This window comes from Stenella coeruleoalba (assembly GCF_951394435.1).
Source record: "Stenella coeruleoalba genome assembly, chromosome: 3".
NCBI classification, from domain to species: domain Eukaryota; kingdom Metazoa; phylum Chordata; class Mammalia; order Artiodactyla; family Delphinidae; genus Stenella; species Stenella coeruleoalba.
In genome coordinates, this window is record NC_137148.1 from 76077291 (window position 1) to 76095438 (window position 18148).

The window sequence follows — 18148 nt, forward strand, 5'->3', positions numbered from 1 at the left end:
TGCAGTATTTTTCAGTTAATCAAACTTTTTCCCTCACGAAGAATTTAGCTGACCAACTTTGAAAACCGGAGTGCCACTTTCTCAGGCTGTGAAAGGCTGCCCACAATTTGACTGAAATTTCAATCCACTCTTGTGCCTCGCTCAATGCATGTGTATGTGTGGGAGTTGTAAATTGAGGCCTTAACCACCAGAGTTAATCTCTTTTTAAAATCTGTATTAACCTTAATGATTTGAAGTGCACTGTCCAACACTGGGCTATTGAGATGGAAGAAAAAACTACCCTCGACTATCAACAGTTTATTAGGGGCTTAACTGAAGTGACCTACTGTAGTAGACTTCAGCTGAACAAGGCTATAGGCTTTTTGTGGAAAGGGAAAGAATTGAGGGTTTCATTAAAAAGTAATTTGTGCTTTATACTCACTCATTCAAAGAGAGTCTCAATTGCTCTTTATTCACACAGAGTTAATACAGTATCACAATGTTTCTCAATGAATGTGTTGTAACAAAAGAAAAATTTTACATTTTGAAAGGAAAAAACTCTTTGTAACTGCAGTAAGATTGATGGCTACTTAAAAGATTATAGAATCTCTTTTTTCTTGTGCTCATGCTAAATGATAGAATATTGTTATTTAAAACTTTTTGCTTAAACTATGGAAGTTTAACTTTATGTTTTAATCATTAAAAATATTTTAAATATAGGGTAAAGTTGGGCAAATATGAGTTTGTGTTGTTGGACTTGTCTGGGAAAGTGTTCAGAAACCAACTAGGTATCTTATAGCTATAGCCTCATTTATATCAGGTCAAAAAATATTCTTTGCTCTCAGTGATTTAAAATATCCCCTCTCCATCCACAACAATCCTAAATGGACGCTAATTTGAGCATCTGAAGACGCACCATTGACTCTACTCCCTTCCCTCAAATGGTTGCTGAATATCTTGTAGAGCCTGACTATGATTATCCACTGAGATATAAAACATATTTTTAAAGTTCTTCTTTGAGCAAGTAGGAGATAAAGTATGCAAATAGCTTATTTGTGATAAGCTCAAATTTCATGATACCCAAATTTCATGACAAAGACCAGGAAGGATCAGTATACATATAAATATTTATCCTTTTCAGAAGTAAAGACTTTTTTAAAAACTTGGTAGACTATTCAGACATTTCTGTCTTAAAAACATGGTCCTCGGTTTCTGCCACCATCACAAATGTCATAAAGACCACAAAAGGTCCAAGAGTGAGCAAGGTCAAAGACTGAATTATCCTCTTGCCCCTGAATAGTTTAACATCTCTCTTATTCAATTCAGAGCACATTAGATTATAAGGTCAGTGAGGAAGGAGGAATCATTATGTCCCTAAAACCAGAAGGAAAAAATGGAGAATCTGTTATTTAGTATTCCCCAAATTAAAGTTCATTTTATCAGATCAAAATTATGTCTCACTGAATCCCTAGGGAAAAGGTGATTCTTAGTCACATTAATTTACCTAGAACCATTACGAAAGAAATATATCTATTTTTTCCAGCTTCAAGAGAACATGTACTTTAACTTGCTTAGTGGCATATAAGCCAACTGGCTTAATGTAGTTTGCATATTCATGAAGTTTCAAAAGCAATGACAGCTTCTCTCCAAGACAGACAAACATATAATTGCATTTAACTTGTGTAATGGGCAAGTATATAAACTTTTGAAGTAAAGGGGACTTGAATTTTTCTATAAGAAATTATCGTGCCCACTATAAATACCCAGTGATAGTTCTGAACACTTAGGTGCCCTCTGAGATACTTTTTATTTTAGGCTTTTCTCCCTATCTTCAGATGTTTTTAGCCCAACACTGGGTGCTCCCCTACCCCGCAGAAAATCCTGAAGAAAAGTGAAGATATTTCCCATGATGGTGAACATCTTGGCCATGAATTCCTGAATCTACCTGCTGCTGGGAATCAAAGGCTGGCCAGAACCTCTGTAGTGTAAAAGCAGCCCTGAGTTCCTGTTCTGGTCTTTAAGTTAATGTCCAAAGTGAACAACAAAAAAAAAGCAGTTAGTCAACCATTCACTGTTGACTGTTGGTTCTAATAACGAAAGCAGCATAATAATTTAGAAATAATTGTGTCCAGATTAATTTGATTTTAACCACACCAGAAATAAAATACAAAGTGAATAAACTTAGCATTCACTAATTGTTTAGTACAAGGAGCCAAGTCAGTATATTTGCAAAAAGATTACAAACAATCCTCTCTCCCACTATTTTCAGGTATGCCTATTTTGAAATAATATCTGACAGTTGTTATTATCTTCTTGGTTACAAATGAGTTGACAAAATCCTCTTTAAAGAAACTGTAAACTCTCAACATTTTTACTTTTATCATACAGTAAATAGTCATTCAATACTATGCAAACATTAAAAAATTTTAAATATTGCCATTTTTGAACAGACATCTGCTATTTTAGTTTTAAGGCATGTGATCTTTTAATTAGGTTTTGATTCTGTTCCATGAATTAAGGGCAGCAGTGATCATGTAATGGGTTTGCAAGCCCTTATATGGTAGGAAAAATACATTTCTCCCCTTCAAATAAGTTAGCTACCATTTAAGGGTCAACTTGCTGGCCATTCACAGTGGTAAGCATATTTCCACAAATAATAAGTGGATACTTTCTTTCAGGAACAGGGAAATCTGCACAAAATTGGTCAAATCAGTCCTATTTATTATCCACCTTGAGACGGACAATTTAAGGAATTGTATAAATACCCCCCAAAGCCTATGAAATTAAAGAATAAGTGAATGCTCACATAGTTGCAAATTCAAAACAATAACTTAATGCTGGTAGTTGATGAAATAATTAATTAATCAACATGTCACAGAAACAGCAATATCCAAATCAGGAAGCTTTAAGACATCATACTGAGTTTGGCATTTTTACAGGCCTGCTTCTTGGTTAAAAAAAAATTTAGAACAATGTAGATGTTTAGTTTAGATCCAGAATGATCTCTGGGATGTGCTAGGGAATTTGGACAGCTAAGGAATTGTATCAGCAACCCAAATACCAACAGTTCATACCAAGGAATTGAGTATTATGTATCTAAACTTTTCAGTGAAATATGCAACAGATTTCATGCATGTTTGAATTATTAGTGTTGATGCTACAATATCATCTGAGGGAAGCTGATACTGTCTAAGAGAAAAAGATACAGCATTACTACCCCAAAATGCCAAAATGATGAAACCTGGAAGAAATATAACCACTATGCTGACTAAACCTTGGAGAAGGCAACAATTCAAAAGTTGTTTCCCTTTTTATTGTTTACTTGTTAACATGTTACCCTTCTTTTAAAAAGCAGAGACAGTATAAAAATCAGGTGGATAGCAAATCTTTGTAAGATCAACAAACTTTGTATTATTTACTCTGATGATCGAGTCAGGTGAAATGAAAAGTTCAGTCATCAAATGGTGTACACCTTGCATGCTGCTTGATATAGGCTCTTACAAAAGGCAAACTGCATCGGCTCTTACCTGTGACATCAGCGGCCATTAACCCTTCTGCTCTGATCACTTTCACCTGGAGGAATCCCACATCTTTCAGGTTGTGAAATATCCGCAATGGGCTCTGAAAGAACCCAACATCAGTATTAGAAAAGAAAGGTCATAAAGGGTCTCAAAGAGTGCGCTGAGGAAACATTAAGTGTTACAGTTGATCTCAGGATGCTGCTTAAGTTATCAAAGGGATATTTGTGTTTCTTCAGTACAGATGACCTTTCCACCATCAAGAATGTATACACACACACACACACACACACATACATGCACGCACACACACATTTATGTAGATAATTGTTGCTATATAAGTAGATTTTTTTGAAAGAGTAAAAAATACCACAACATTTCTCCCCCGTAAGTAATTAGCAGTAGATGATGAACAATAAATTATAAAATACGACATGTCTGCATTCTTCCATCAGTCTCCTTTATCAAAGCGCTCCAAGAAATCTTTTATCTGTGGGCATGATGATTTGTAGACTTTTGATTCTTAATACTGAATCTTAAGTTGTTGGTTAAGTAACACACTTCAGACTTTGGGAATAAGAAAGACAACATCAAATTAATTATTTTTCTACTCTTTTCTTCTTGGCAGATTTGCAAATGGTAGGTGCTAGATAAGGGTTAAATTATTCAACACTATTTTCTAATATTTGATTCAAAAGACGTATTTCCACCACACACCTTTTAGGTGTTTTTAAAATTTATTTGTTTTATTTTTGCCTTCGAAAATAAATCAAGTTGATTAAAAAATAAATTCAAAAGGGATGAGTAATTTTTCTTAAATTTGTAATTTTGTTTTTCATTGTAGTAGGTATAGAAGTATACAAATTTTGATAGAAGAATCAGATCCAAATGCTGAAACCTATTTAATTTCATAAATTAATAATGGTAGCGTTTGAATAAGCGTATACCAGAAGGAATTAAAAGAGGGATAGCAATAATTCAGAACTCTAATTAACAGACACAAATAGAGAGTAAAGTCAACCTATAGAAAATGATATGCATTTGTTTATTTATGCTTCACTGCAACCTTCTCATGACAAGATCAGCACTTTTATTCAGTAAATCAAAGGTGCTTCTTTATCATAATCGTTAAAATGCTTTAAAACCGGGAGCATAACATAGTTTTACCTAATAAAGTTATCTATTAAAATGTTACTACGGAACATTCCCATCTTTGCATTGAGAATGTGAGAAGACTGACAAGCACAAGCTTACCGCGATATTAACTTTATCAACCCCATGTGACTAGTCATTGTTTACACTGATGCTCTGACCTTGGCACACTGAGAGGAGGAAACGCAGATAGACGTGTAATCTCAGAGCCTAACTTTTAAAAAAGAGTGTTTAGCACAAGGATTAGCTCTTAATCTTTTATTGTTTTTAAACAGTTGTTTATCACCCAAACTGTGACAGGGTTCAATAAAAATGCACTTCTCTCTCCATTTACATTCCTGTAAATTAAGGGTTTAGAAGCGGAAACTTTAGACCGCAGTATTATAATTCAGAGATTTGTAGGCATGTTGTCTTCCTAAGGTCGTAATGATCAGGTGTGGGAAGCTGCTTCTTATATCAGAGCTTACTGAGTGTTACAGACCAGGTAAGTCTCCTAATCTAACGATGGAGAAGAGTTTTAGCAAAAGGTTCCTGTCCTTTAATTTTTAGGAGCCATTTAAACTAAGTTTCACTGTGACTAAAACAAATATCTTCAGTCAGAGAATCGTTTTCATACTGGTAACCTCATTGCAGAGTCACACTGCTTCTGGTGCTTCAGCTCCGAAGTTCTGCTTTCCATTTGGAGGAGTAATTATTATTTGAAGGTTTCATTTCCTCGAGTCAGCTGACGCTCAGTAATTTATTGCAAACTTCAACTGCTTAGGCCAGTAACACATGGATTATAATAAGAACATCAAAAAACAAAAAAGCAAAAAATGTAAATATATCAGTTTAACAATATAACTTTAAGGAATGCTTCATCAAGAGGTATTCCTGCCTTGTTATTTATGGTTATTTTAGAAGGCCTCAAAACCTGGATGGCTTCTGAAGCCAGAAATTTCCATAGCAGAGGAATCTATGATTTGCTGTGCATCCTTTCAGCCCTCAATAGATGGGAAAAGATTGAAAGGCTCTGGAGAGGAGTCCTCTTTATTTTTTTAATGAAAGGCTGTATAATATATTTTCTCTATGGCTGCAGCAGCTGTCAGGGAGAGCAACTCAGTTCAGCTCTATTACGGGAGAGGCAATACCCCGTCCTATGGCATCGAGATGCTCTGAGGGGCCAGAACTGATTGACAGCTTGTCACCGTGACGTCTTATTCCATCTCTGTTATGGAGAAAATTAATGTCACACCACCAGCCTTATGACTCGCTGTCATCTTAGAACCGCTCACCTTTTATCAATGCTCTAAATAACATTTCAAGCCTATCGTCTCACGGTGGACAATCCGGTCAAGGGACATTAAATCAGATGACTGTGAAATGTCATAATAAAAATGGAATGCTAACAACTTCTTCTCTAAACTAGCTCCTCTGGTTTTTAAACTGTGACAAGGGGGAGCAAGGGTTCAGCATCCCCATTCTGAAAAGGTCATACAATCGCTCTTGGTCTACTACCCATTACTACCCGCCCCCTGTTGACCTTCCCTGCTTCCCCACCACCCGCCCCGCAAAAAGAAGAAAAAAAAAAGAAAAATGGAATTAGCCATCTTTTCAGAATGGGGTGATCAAATAATGGCACACACAGTAACGTCTGTTTAATTTGTGGGGCTTCAATGCTTTGCAATGAACAGCTGAATGACAGCAACGGAGAACCTTTTCAGGGCTGTTTCTTATGAGAGTGGGGCAATCCACTTACTCTCCTCACCAGAACCAGAGCAAAATCAAATTCTTAGGTTGAACCTAAACTTACAAAAAAATAAATACACAAGTTCTCACAGGAAAACATATGTATAATTCTCCAAATAAACTCTTTTATATTGTATGTTTCTCCAAAACAAGTGATATTTCAAACATCATACAGTATTCATTCATTTTATAATCTATAGAATAAAAAGGAAACACTCTGAAACCCTAAATCATAGATCTTTGTCCTTGCGTTGCTATGAGTAATCATAATACACGCGCTATATTACATACACTAGCTTCTTAGCAAATAGGATTCTAAAGGGAGATACAGGCCTATGCTTGAAATTCAGGGCTTACAAAAAAGTATATTTAAACTTGGTTCACTTTTTAGTATATTGAGCAGAATATAATCTGAGAATTAGCCGGGACATCCACATAATATTTTACATTTTACTGAAATAATAACTAATATTTGAAAGTAGGTATAGAAACAAATACTCAAATTCTAAATGGAAATGGCTGATTTAAGGAATCCCTTACAGCAAAAAGAAAAAAAAATAATAGTAATTGGATCATTTCTAATTACCTAGCCCGTAGTATCATTCTAATATATGGGATAGTATCGAATATTAATCCATCAAATACAATGTTATAATACCTAGAATCATTTTTATATTAATATATGAATTAATTTCTTTAAAATTGTTTTGATTCATGAGTCTCACTTCTGTGAACAGGAGAATATGTCTTGGTGGGTACCAAAATGTGAAATAATTTTCACAACTGCAATTATATATTAGAAGAGGCCACACAATACCTTTGGCTCTTAGGTGGTTTAAAAATATATACTATTTAGCCTTGCTAAGTCACCTCTATTAAACTGTTTATGATAACACCATTGGTGGATGAGTTGTACAAGCATTAGCAGACAGCTGATTCAGTGGAGATAGCCAGAATAAATTTGCTGAAGCACACATCCTGCTAATCTGTTTGAAGAATATTGTAGAGCATTAGTACCAGCACTTCATGTTATCTGCACAGCCTGATAAGGTACATCTTTATTAAATTCAGTTATTGGAAGGATGTCAGTCAGCAAATAGGAATATTTTAAAATCTAAAAAAAAAAAAGAAAATTAAGCGGTTCTTTGTTAGTCAGAGCTTGGTTTCATGACTGAGTGTCTAGAGGAGCCTTCTAAACACCTGGCAGCATTGTACAATACAAGCTTTGTAATTTTAAGTGCAAAAGCTTTTCTTTTTTCTTCCAGCTTCACGGGTACCGAGACATTCACTTTCTCGAGGCTTCACTAAGAGAGAACAATGGAGTAAGAGCTCCCCTCTCTGTTGATTCAAGAAAACTACATGGTGAGAAATGCAGACCGTGAGGATGCTGGGAAATAGGTAGATTTGGTTGTGAATGTTTGGGTTTGATAAAATTTGAGAAGGGTACTTATTTTAGTGACTCACTATGCCACCCTATCACTCTACATCTGATTGAAAGGTAAGAAAGCTTCCTTTTCATTATATTTCACATTCGATTTTTAAAAATTAAAGGAATGAGGTGAGGCTTTTCTAAGCAGTTGAAAGGAAAAATTATTTCTGTGACTATCCTCCGGTAACCAACCTACTAATTAAAAAGTAGGTGCAGTTAACTCCATTTCAAATTTGTAAAGACAAGGAAATCTTAATTCCAATGACAAATAATCAATGAACTCATTTTAAAGTATTATATAAACTCAACTTTCCATTACAGGAAGTTTCCCTGTATGCTAATTTTGTGGTGTGATAAAATTACTGAGGAGAATCTCAGAATCTAGAACTTGCTCTGGAAGAGAGTTGAGAGAAGACCAGGTGTCTAGATATCCATGGGTACCCCAAGTGCTTCTGCAAAGATATGCATGGTATTTGCATCTGCCTAGCCTTCTGCTTCTGCTGATTCATCTGTCAGACAGCTTTGCAGATGTACTTCTATCCCTCCACGTAAGTTATTTACAACCTCTTCTAGTCACCCATGACCCTGAAGGAGGAGGCTTACATACGTACATATCTCTTTAATATTTCCTCGCGTTCTTTCGGGTCCTCCAGGGAGTTGATGGAGAGGTCAGAGATGCTGACTGTGGCCGAAGCTGTCAGGGTGACCAGCAACACCAGGTGCCCCTCCCCTTCCTCCAGCTGCAACACTAGCTTGTGTGTCTGTTCCCTACTGAGAGCCGACAGGTCGATCTGGCACCTAAAAAGAAATGTTTTGAATTAGCAAAAGGCTTTTTTTTTTTTTTTTTCCACATCAAACAGTGGAGGTGCAGGCTGCTCAGAGCTATGTGAAAAATAAATCAATGGAAATACCATTTGGACCACTGGAAGCATATGTATTTCATGTCAGCTGACTTCACAAAATTCAGACTCTGATTATTTTAGTATCTAATTGCTTATTTCTTGTAAGATGCAAAAAAATGTGCTTATCTGATTTGATTACTACCCACTGTCACCATATTTATAAATCAGTAGGGGCTTTCAGTCCCTAGATGGCCCAGATCAGTGGGGCTTTGCTTACAGAGATTAATATGAGCTGTCTAAAGAGGCAAACTACCAAGAGTGAATTTTTGTGTCACTCTAAAACAATAGGTGTTTTGCCCTCGTTCTGAAATGTTATTAAGCAGAGAATAGAACATTTACTATGATGATGTCATATGTTTTACATTTTTAAAACCATGCCAATTTATTCATAGCACACTGCATAAATCTAAGTTAACAAACAAACAAATCCTCTGAAAACATTATAGCTGAAGTGTTATGTACGAGAGTTGCCTGAAGAGAGACTTTGTAATAGTATGGCAACCCATGCTCGATATATCACCTCCTCAGAGCTGAACACTTTGCAGACTCTTTTCATAAAAATGTCAATTGATTTGGAAGAGAAAGATACTGTGGTGACCAAAACCACAAGGGCAATAAACAGAGAGAAAGGGGGCAGACATGAATAAAAGACATTTGAAACAGGAAATAGCCAATTATAAGAATAGATGTGGTATCGTCATAAACAAGGGGTAGTCAGCTATTAGGGACAGATTAAATTTTTGCCCCTTCTTATTCTTCACTCTATTTATTGTTTATTATTTTGCTTTTAAGTTAAACATCTGTGAATAGGGCCTCAAAGCTTATGGTTGAGTTCAAACATCTTTAGTGAGAGTGATTTTAGAAACTGAATCAAAGTTTGACATTTATGTTTTATTTTTGCCTATCAAAAATGACATGAAAGATAGCCAGACTAGGAACAATTGGGAGAAAGAGGAATATAGATGCAAGAAATGAAGAAGAATAGAAACGTCCTGGTCAGTGACAGAAAATCTGCCTGCACTAAATGCTAACTATCGAGACAGCAGGAAATTAGGGTCTGTACCAAGTCAGGAAAACATCTTCCTAAAGTTAGGATGTATATCAAGTAACCTCACTGTTTCTGCAAACACAATATCCATTTCAAAATACTCTCATGCTGTCCCCTTAGATTCTAAATGATGAAAAAACATATCAAATGCCTTATTTAATATTCAAATTTTAATTGGAATTAGTTCTTAATAATACCTGGAACAAATTTAGGGTTAAAAAATGCAACGGTGAAGAACAGCTAATCAAATGCATTCTCTAATAAAAAGGAGAAAAATGAATATGATTTTCTACAGATCTTTCCAGCATCTGGCACAGTGCCTAACCTATAATTTGTTGAATGTGAATGAATCTTTGGACTAGATTGAGAGTATAACACTGGAGAATTGAACAGGGATGACAGTTCAGATAGTACTTTTGGTTAGTTAACTTGGGACCAAGAAAGGTATTTCACTCGCTCTGATCATGCATTTCCAGTCCTGCTCATGCCCTATTCCTATGTATGATACTGCATCACTCTTAAAACACATTGAAACCTTCTGGAAGATTCCTTTTATGCCTATTACCATTAAGTGCTGGTCATTTAGGTGTTGGCCTTCCTCCTCTTTTATATATTAGAGTCATTGCACTTAATTCTTTAGAGTTGGGGAAGGTGTTCTAAAGATGCAGTCGAGGAACTGCACACTGGCCACTCTCAGATCAAAGCTGGTCCATAGATTTGTTGTTTTTATTGTGCTAAAAAAGTTTTGAATTTAAATAACTTTAAAGAGAGAGCAAATGTCCTCTGAGTTATTGTCCCCAATACTGTCTAACTTACAGCTGGACTATTTCACTTAATTCTGTACCCAGTGCCAATAGGCATAAGGATTTGTGATCCCCAAAATCTCCTTAATTTACCAATGAGGAAACTGAGGGCCAGAGAAGTCACATGAATCAATGGAGATACACAGTTAGTAATTAGCAGAGCCAGACCTGAACCTAGCACTCTGGAATCTAAGATCTAGGTTTTTTCCTTAACCGGTCTGTCATTGCTGTAATTGTGCATCCTGGAGGAATGTGCTATGTGAGGCAGCTCTTAAACGGGGTGATATCCAGACTTGTTTTTTGTTTTGTTTTGTTTTGTTTTTGCGGTACGCGGGCCTCTCACTGCTGCGGCCTCTCCCGCTGTGGAGCACAGGCTCCGGACGCGCAGGCTCAGCGGCCACAGCTCACGCGCCCAGCCGCTCCGCGGCACGTGGGATCCTCCCGGACTGGGGCACGAACCCACGTCCCCTGCATCGGCAGGCGGACTCCCAACCACTGCGCCACCAGGGAAGCCCCTCCAGACTTGTTTTGAACAGGACACATTAACTCAGGTTTCAAGTACAGAAGCGTGTTATTTTTATGCTTTAAAAATATGTATGAACTAGGAAGAATGCTGTAAGTAATTGCTCTTAGAAGACGATAAACTAAGAAAAAATTACAAATTGAATTTTAAAAGCTATGGAACTAATAAAATTTAAATTACCATTGCACATCTATAGGAAGGATTATACCTTTCTGCTGCAACTAAATTTTCAATATTGGGTACACTCGTAGAAACAGTCCCAGGTTCTGTCCTATATTTAATGGTTCAGAATTTTGACTATAATCATTCTAATATAGAAAATGCCTATGTATACAAATATTTTGAAAAGAGAGCATTAATGAATTCAAGATGCTTTTTGCTAGTTGAGGTTACTCAGATCTCCTATTCATCTAAAAACTCTGCTGAGGAGTAATCCTCAGATGCCATTTAAAGCAAAATGTCACCTGATAACCAAGCAAAATTGTCCTATTAACTTCAGGATAAAGTCAGCATTACAGCATCACCGATATCTGCATTAAATGGGTATCGAATCAGATTATTGCTGGAATTTGGTGGAGAAAAAGCTTTTGCTATTCCTTTGTTGTTATTGAATAAATATGAACAAAGATGGAACTCCTGCAACATACTGTATTGCAAAGTGAATTCAGGACTAATTACTAGGGGCCAGTGCTATGGTTTGAATGTTTGTGTGCTCTCCAAAATTCATATGTTGAAATCTAGTGCCCAATGTGATGATATTAAGAAGTGGGGTGGTTGGGAAGTGATTAGGTCATGAGAGTGGAGCCCTCATGAATGGGATTAGTGCCCTTATAAAAAAAAAGCACGAGAGATCCCTCACCCCTTCTGTCACGTGAGGACACAGAAGAAAACAGCAGTTTATGAACCATGAAACCAGACACCAAATCTGCTTTTGTCTTGATCTTGGACTTCTCAACCCCCAGAACTGTGAAAAATAAATTTCTGTTGAATACCATCCACCCAGTCTATGGTGTTCGGTTATAGCAGTCCAACAGGCAGATTCACCCGTACTTGGCTTACCTGTACTATTATGTTCTCAACAAAGGAAGGATTCACTACAGTTTGGTTACAGAAATACTAGGTGATCATTCAGATGGTTCAGAATAAGCAAAAATTGATGGTTTTATATTGTTATGAAAATGAAAAGGCAAATTTTTAAAAGTATTGAAGCAAGTTCATGAACTCCAAAAATATATACACAGACACATTCACAGGGGAAAGAGCCCGAGACTGGGCATCAGATTCCCTTGGTTCTAGCCTTCTATCTGTCACTAATTAGTTGGATGACCTTTTCCAAGACAACTTAGCCCCTGGAATTCCAGGTTTCTCATCTGTGATATGAGGGAATCGAACTAGATGAACTACAAATTCTCAAAAACCTCAAATTCCACAATTATAACTCTATCCATGTTTACCCTTGTTTACATCTTCCTTTCTTTGCAACTCCTCAGACCAATAAAATGGTAAGAGAACAAATTCATCTTACAGGCAATGAAATATTATTCCTCAGACGTATTATGCCTCTACCCTGCTGAAAAAAGTCTGAATGCTGGTGCCAGAAGGCAGACAATCTAACCTAATATCAAATTGTCTTCTAAGGAGCACTGGGGGGGGGGGTGCATCCAGGTCACCATGCATGGAGTGAAAAAGGGAGTGTGGATTCTCCTCTTTTGTTCAAAGAACAGCTCCCCTTACATCTGTTTTATATCTGGGTTCCACAAGGAACTCCTGGGTCCTCAGCTGCCTGCTTTGCCTCAGCCTCGACTTTGGCTGGGTCTTTCCAAGGGGCTGGTCTTCATCCCACCACTGTGACCAAACAGCTGGGCTTGAGTCCTCATAGGTCTTCCACCTGGGGCTGGCCTAGGACTGTCCTAACTTCCACTTGCCCAAATGGGCTGAGCACTCTGCTTGGCTGCCACTGTGCATCTAGGCCCAACTGCCACATGCCCCAAATTTCTGGCTTCTAAGGCCACTTCTGCACTTGGATAAAAAGCCACACCGTGGAGTATGGTATCTGGCTTCCTGATCAACTGCCAAAGAAACCAGATGATACAATGCAGAAGTTTTCTCCTTATGGGGTGAACTTAGATCAATGGCATAGGTGATGGGAAGATAACTCCCCATGCCTTCCACCCTCTCACAAACCATTCCAAAGCAGGATTCTCCATATTGCCTATCCACATGTGGCCAAGTGGGCACACCTGCTGGGCAACCACTGTGTCTCTGAAACACAGGGAACATGGCCAGCCCAGTAACTTATCACCGTGCATTACTTCCTAGTCTTCCTGCCTCATGTTCTTTCTCTCTCACTCTCAGGACCTGGGATTGTACCTCCCAATTAAGTATCAGCACCTAATCCCTGCCTCAAGCTCTGTTTCCTAGGGAACTGGTCGAAGGCAAAAATTATTGGTACCATTTAATCCCCACAGTTACAGATGTCCAAAACCCAAACCTGACCATGTCCCACTCCTGGCTCCCCACCACCTATAAAATATCCTTAGTAAGGCAATGGGGCACTCCACAACCTACCATCAGCTTGGGTGTCATTTGTTGACTTACACTTACTACTTAAGTAATTCCTGACAGCTTGTAATTCTCCCATCATCCATGCTAGGGCTCACCTGTTTCTTTGTGTTTGCATGAAGCAACCCCTCTGCCTGAGATGATGTATCTACCTATGTTTGCTTGGCTAATTTTTAACTAATTCTCATTGAAATGTCTTTTCCTGTCCATCTCCTGATACACCTCAAGGGCAGGCACCTAGTGCAGAGCTGGAATATAGCTGGTGCTCTGTAAGTATTAAAGTACTTATGGATGAGGAGACAGAGGTTCAGAAAGGCGACAGTGGCAGAGCCAGGATTAGCATGTAACGTGCTCATGCTACCATTTCTATATTGTCTTCCCAGAGAGTGGGTTGATTTCTTTCCAACACTCACTCATTCACTCATTCATTAACTATTTATTAAGTGCACTGTGTGTCAGGCCTCTGTTAAATTTGGGGGATTCAGCCCTTTCTAAGCCTTCTGGTTTCTCACATCCTTATTTCCGGAGCTACCGCAGACCTAGTGTGTTGCTTTTAGTGAAGTCATTCAACTTCAGAGTTCGCGTCAGGGTTCAGAACACCAAAGTTTTAACAAACCTGACTTATTCATTACTATTGTGATATCAAGCAAGTTACAAACTTTTTGTGCATCAGCTTTCCTCGTTTATGCCTTCTCTTTGCATAGAATTGTAAAAACACAGGAATAACAGATGAAAAACTACTTTGAAAAGATGAAAGTACTATGTAACTATAATATGTAGTTTTATTATCTCATATGCCTTAGTTTGATATTGTACAATTTTAAAATGTACTGTCTGTTCCGAACTCATCAGTCAATCAATCATCAATAGAAGAATCAAAAGAGACTCAAAACTGAGATTGGAGAGCTATTTTCTTACATTCCACAAATGGGGAAACTGAGGCTCAGAGGAATTAAGTGATGGCAAGACTTCACATTTACTGACTTCCATAGCAAAGCTTGAAATTCTTTGCACCTTTCAAAAACTATATGCATTACTTAGTCACATGAAAGGAATATATCACATTTATTTGGTGACGTTTTCCCCTAAGTTCAAGGAGAAAATTTTCAGTATTCTTGTCACCTTTTTTCTCCCCGCCTTTCCTTCTGCCATGCCTAAACCAGTAATCAATGATAGTTTTACTCAGATGAAACAGTTTTGTGATTAGCACCGTTGATGTACACACGGGGTACAGGAAGTAAATGTTAGGCCTATTTGGATGTATTTTTTAATTTAAAATAGGACAGGATTCAAACTTCATAAATATTTTATATATGCATTAACACTGGTAGCCCATACATCAGATATGTCATGTGTGACCTGCAAGTATTTTGAGGGACGAGCAGAAGCTTCATGACATGGGGGGGTTGACAGTGGCCCCCGAACTTGCTGACTGGCTTTCAGTGAATTGCAGTCCACATATGCTCGGTTAGGTAGACTTACGGATTATATCATCTAGTTTTAACTGAACTAATCCTCACAAAATGGACAGTGGCTTTAAAAAATCCCAGGAAGTTAGGAGGTTGGGATTAACATACACACACTACTATGTATAAAATAGGTAATCAACAAGGACCTACTGTATAGCACAGGGAACACTACTCAGTACTCTGTAACAACCTATATGGGAAAAGAATCTGAAAAAGAATAGATATATGTATATGTATAACTAAATCATTTTGCTGTACTCCTGAAACTAACACAACATTGTAAATCAACTATACTCCAGTGTAAAATAAAAATTAAAAAATAAAAGATCCCAGTAAAGAAACTGTGGATTGAATATAATACTAATTGAACAAGCATAAGTGAACAGAATGATAAACAAGAACACACAGAGCTGACAGGTTTACTCCTAGCCCATCTGTCTGTCAGCTACACTCTGATTCTGATTTACAAACCAATAATGTGGCATAATCAGATATAGCAAGAATTCAAACAAAATTCAACTTAAACTTATCAGGAAGAATATCTGCAACAAAAATTTACATCTCCTCTAACAAGGAACTTCTAAGTGTGTTTTGTGCCCTGAAGTAATAGCTCATGATATTTCGAAGCCATCATGATAAGAGGACATTTAAAAATGAAGCCTTCAGGACAGGAAGACAAGCCTCTATAGAATTTCTTTGGTGGGGGGGGTCATTTCTAAAAACACATTTTACTAATCTGGACCAAATTTAACGATAAAATTAGGAAGCTTTTTGAGATTTACTGCATGAGAGCTACTTTACGTTAATAAAACAAACACATAGTATAAGATCTCATATTATAAATCAATATGATACATAATTCTTTAGAATCTTTGCATTTTAAAGAATTCAATAGGTAACCACTAATGTGTTTTCAAGTTTCACGATTATGCAGTGAACACGCCACCTCTGACATTACTAACTGCTAATGCAGTTATTGCCTTTCTGTTGTCAGCAGTTGTCACTGTCCAACTGTCTTTGGGGAGATGGCTTTATCAGAGCATACTTCTACAAACTTGGGAGCTTCCCCATTCATTGCCTCGAAGGTAAGCTATTTAATACACACACTGTCTTTGGAAACTGCATGGTGCATGGAAACTGTCTTTGGAAATGCCTATCGTAGACAAAATACTGCAGTGAGTATAAACTTTCTGAGAAAATCTTTAGCAGAAAAAATAGTAAGCCATGAAAGAAAATGGATTAAAATCTTAATATATTTGGCTTAGCTTGAGTTTAGGAAAAGCCAAGACAAGGATCAATGACATTCTTTACTGAAATACTGTCTCTCTCCCAAATAAGATATTTCACTCAATCCTTAGTAAGAAAAATGGTGAAATAGAAAGATTTCATTAAACACTCTCTTCAGTTTAGAATTTTCTGACTAGTTATCTTTGTGCTTTTTTCAAATTAATAATGAGGCAGGACTGCTCCTACACTTATTTACATAGGAAGTAGAACAATCATCATAGTATTTATATCACAAATAAGAAACACTGCAAATCAGAATCTATAGAGTGTCAAATGCTCAAACGCAGTGACCTTCAACTTTAAGAAAACATTAATTTGGTTAACATGCAAAGTCAAAGGCTGTTTTCCTCATTTTCCACACTATACCTGGACAGACATACATGTACTATGTATAGTACATAGGAGGTACTCATTCCACATTCTCTTTCCTTTGGCATTAAATATAGAGTCATAGATTTATTTTATGGTTGAAAGCATTTGTTCTTCACCCGGAACTTGCCCATTTGGGATAACTTTTTCTTCTATATTATTAATAAAAATTGTGTTGAAATAGAACTCTCTACTGAAGTGTACATCTATAGTACTTTATTGTCATGGGCAGTACCAATGCCTCGGCCCTGATCACAATGCAACAAATAAAGTTAGTAGTAATCCACCAACCTAAAATATATGTGCCCCAAATCAATGCCACTTTAAAGATAAAAAAGCATTTTGCACACTAATAAATAATGCTATAAATCTTGCTATATTGGATTGCAAATAACTCTGACTGAATGAAATTGCTTGACATGGGATTTACTTACTCTGCACGTTCATAAAAACAACTTGTTCTCTGACAGCACTCATTCTTGGCAATTTACCACAGCTGTCAGCAGACAATTTGTTCAGATTACTGCTCTGCATAAAAGTGTAACAATCCTGAGGATTTATTAGCTGATTATCGTAAAGGTGGCAGTCCGTCTTGCCTGCCAAAATGCAGGTGATCAGAAAGTTAAATAATTACATGCAGATTAACATTATTTCACCTTCACTTGAAATCTGTAGTTTAGCGACAGATAAAATTTGTTGTTCAAACTTGCAGTACGGTGCACACCACCCAAGTGGGTTTACTGACTTCTTGGCACTTTATCGAGCCCTTAATGGCTTCAGGACATACTGAATACCAGACTGAGGTGAAAGGGGCATGGACTTTAAAATCAGGAGTGCTGGATTTGAGTCTCAGATCAATCACCCCAAATTCACACTAGCTGAACAATCTCTAAACCTCCTTTTTTGCTATACCTCTAAACCTGCCTCACTTTTTGCAACGGCAAAATTGGTACAATAGGAAGCATCCTTGTTACCCCCTAATATTGAACTAATGTATGTAATAATAGTGCCCTATACAGTGTAAAGCACTATTATTATTGTTTCTTTCCATTCATGGTACATTTATTTTTGTGTAAAATTTAACAACCAGATGGCATTAACTCACTTGATATTATAATGGTGAAAAAGTTATAAGTATCTTGGTAAATGCACAGGCTACTTTTTATTCAAATGCAACCCTTCAGTATTTTTTAAGTACAAAGATTACTCAGACACCTAGACATTTTAACCCATTAATTCTCCCTTTTGAATTATATACAAATATCTTTCTTAATTATACTGAAACTTTGTACTTTTCACTAAGGCATGCTGTTCTAATTGCCTTTGCATTAACATCAGGTGTCAAATGCTATATTTATTTAGAGAAGGAAGAGCCATAA

The 18148-nt window shown here is 37.0% G+C and overlaps 1 protein-coding gene across 3 annotated transcripts in view; it reads right to left on the reverse strand.

Annotated features, from left to right (window-relative positions):
- Positions 1 to 18148, reverse strand: part of MCTP1 (multiple C2 and transmembrane domain containing 1) — a gene marked incomplete at its 3' end in the record, with an annotated part of 532993 nt that overhangs the window by 184147 nt on the left and 330698 nt on the right. For all 3 annotated transcript variants that reach the window (XM_079918904.1, XM_079918902.1, XM_079918903.1), the window contains 2 exons: positions 8418 to 8604; positions 3507 to 3600 (listed from right to left, as the gene is read on the reverse strand). In XM_079918904.1, the coding sequence (XP_079775030.1) occupies positions 3507 to 3600; positions 8418 to 8604 (281 nt within the window). The remainder of the gene's footprint in view (positions 1 to 3506; positions 3601 to 8417; positions 8605 to 18148) is intronic.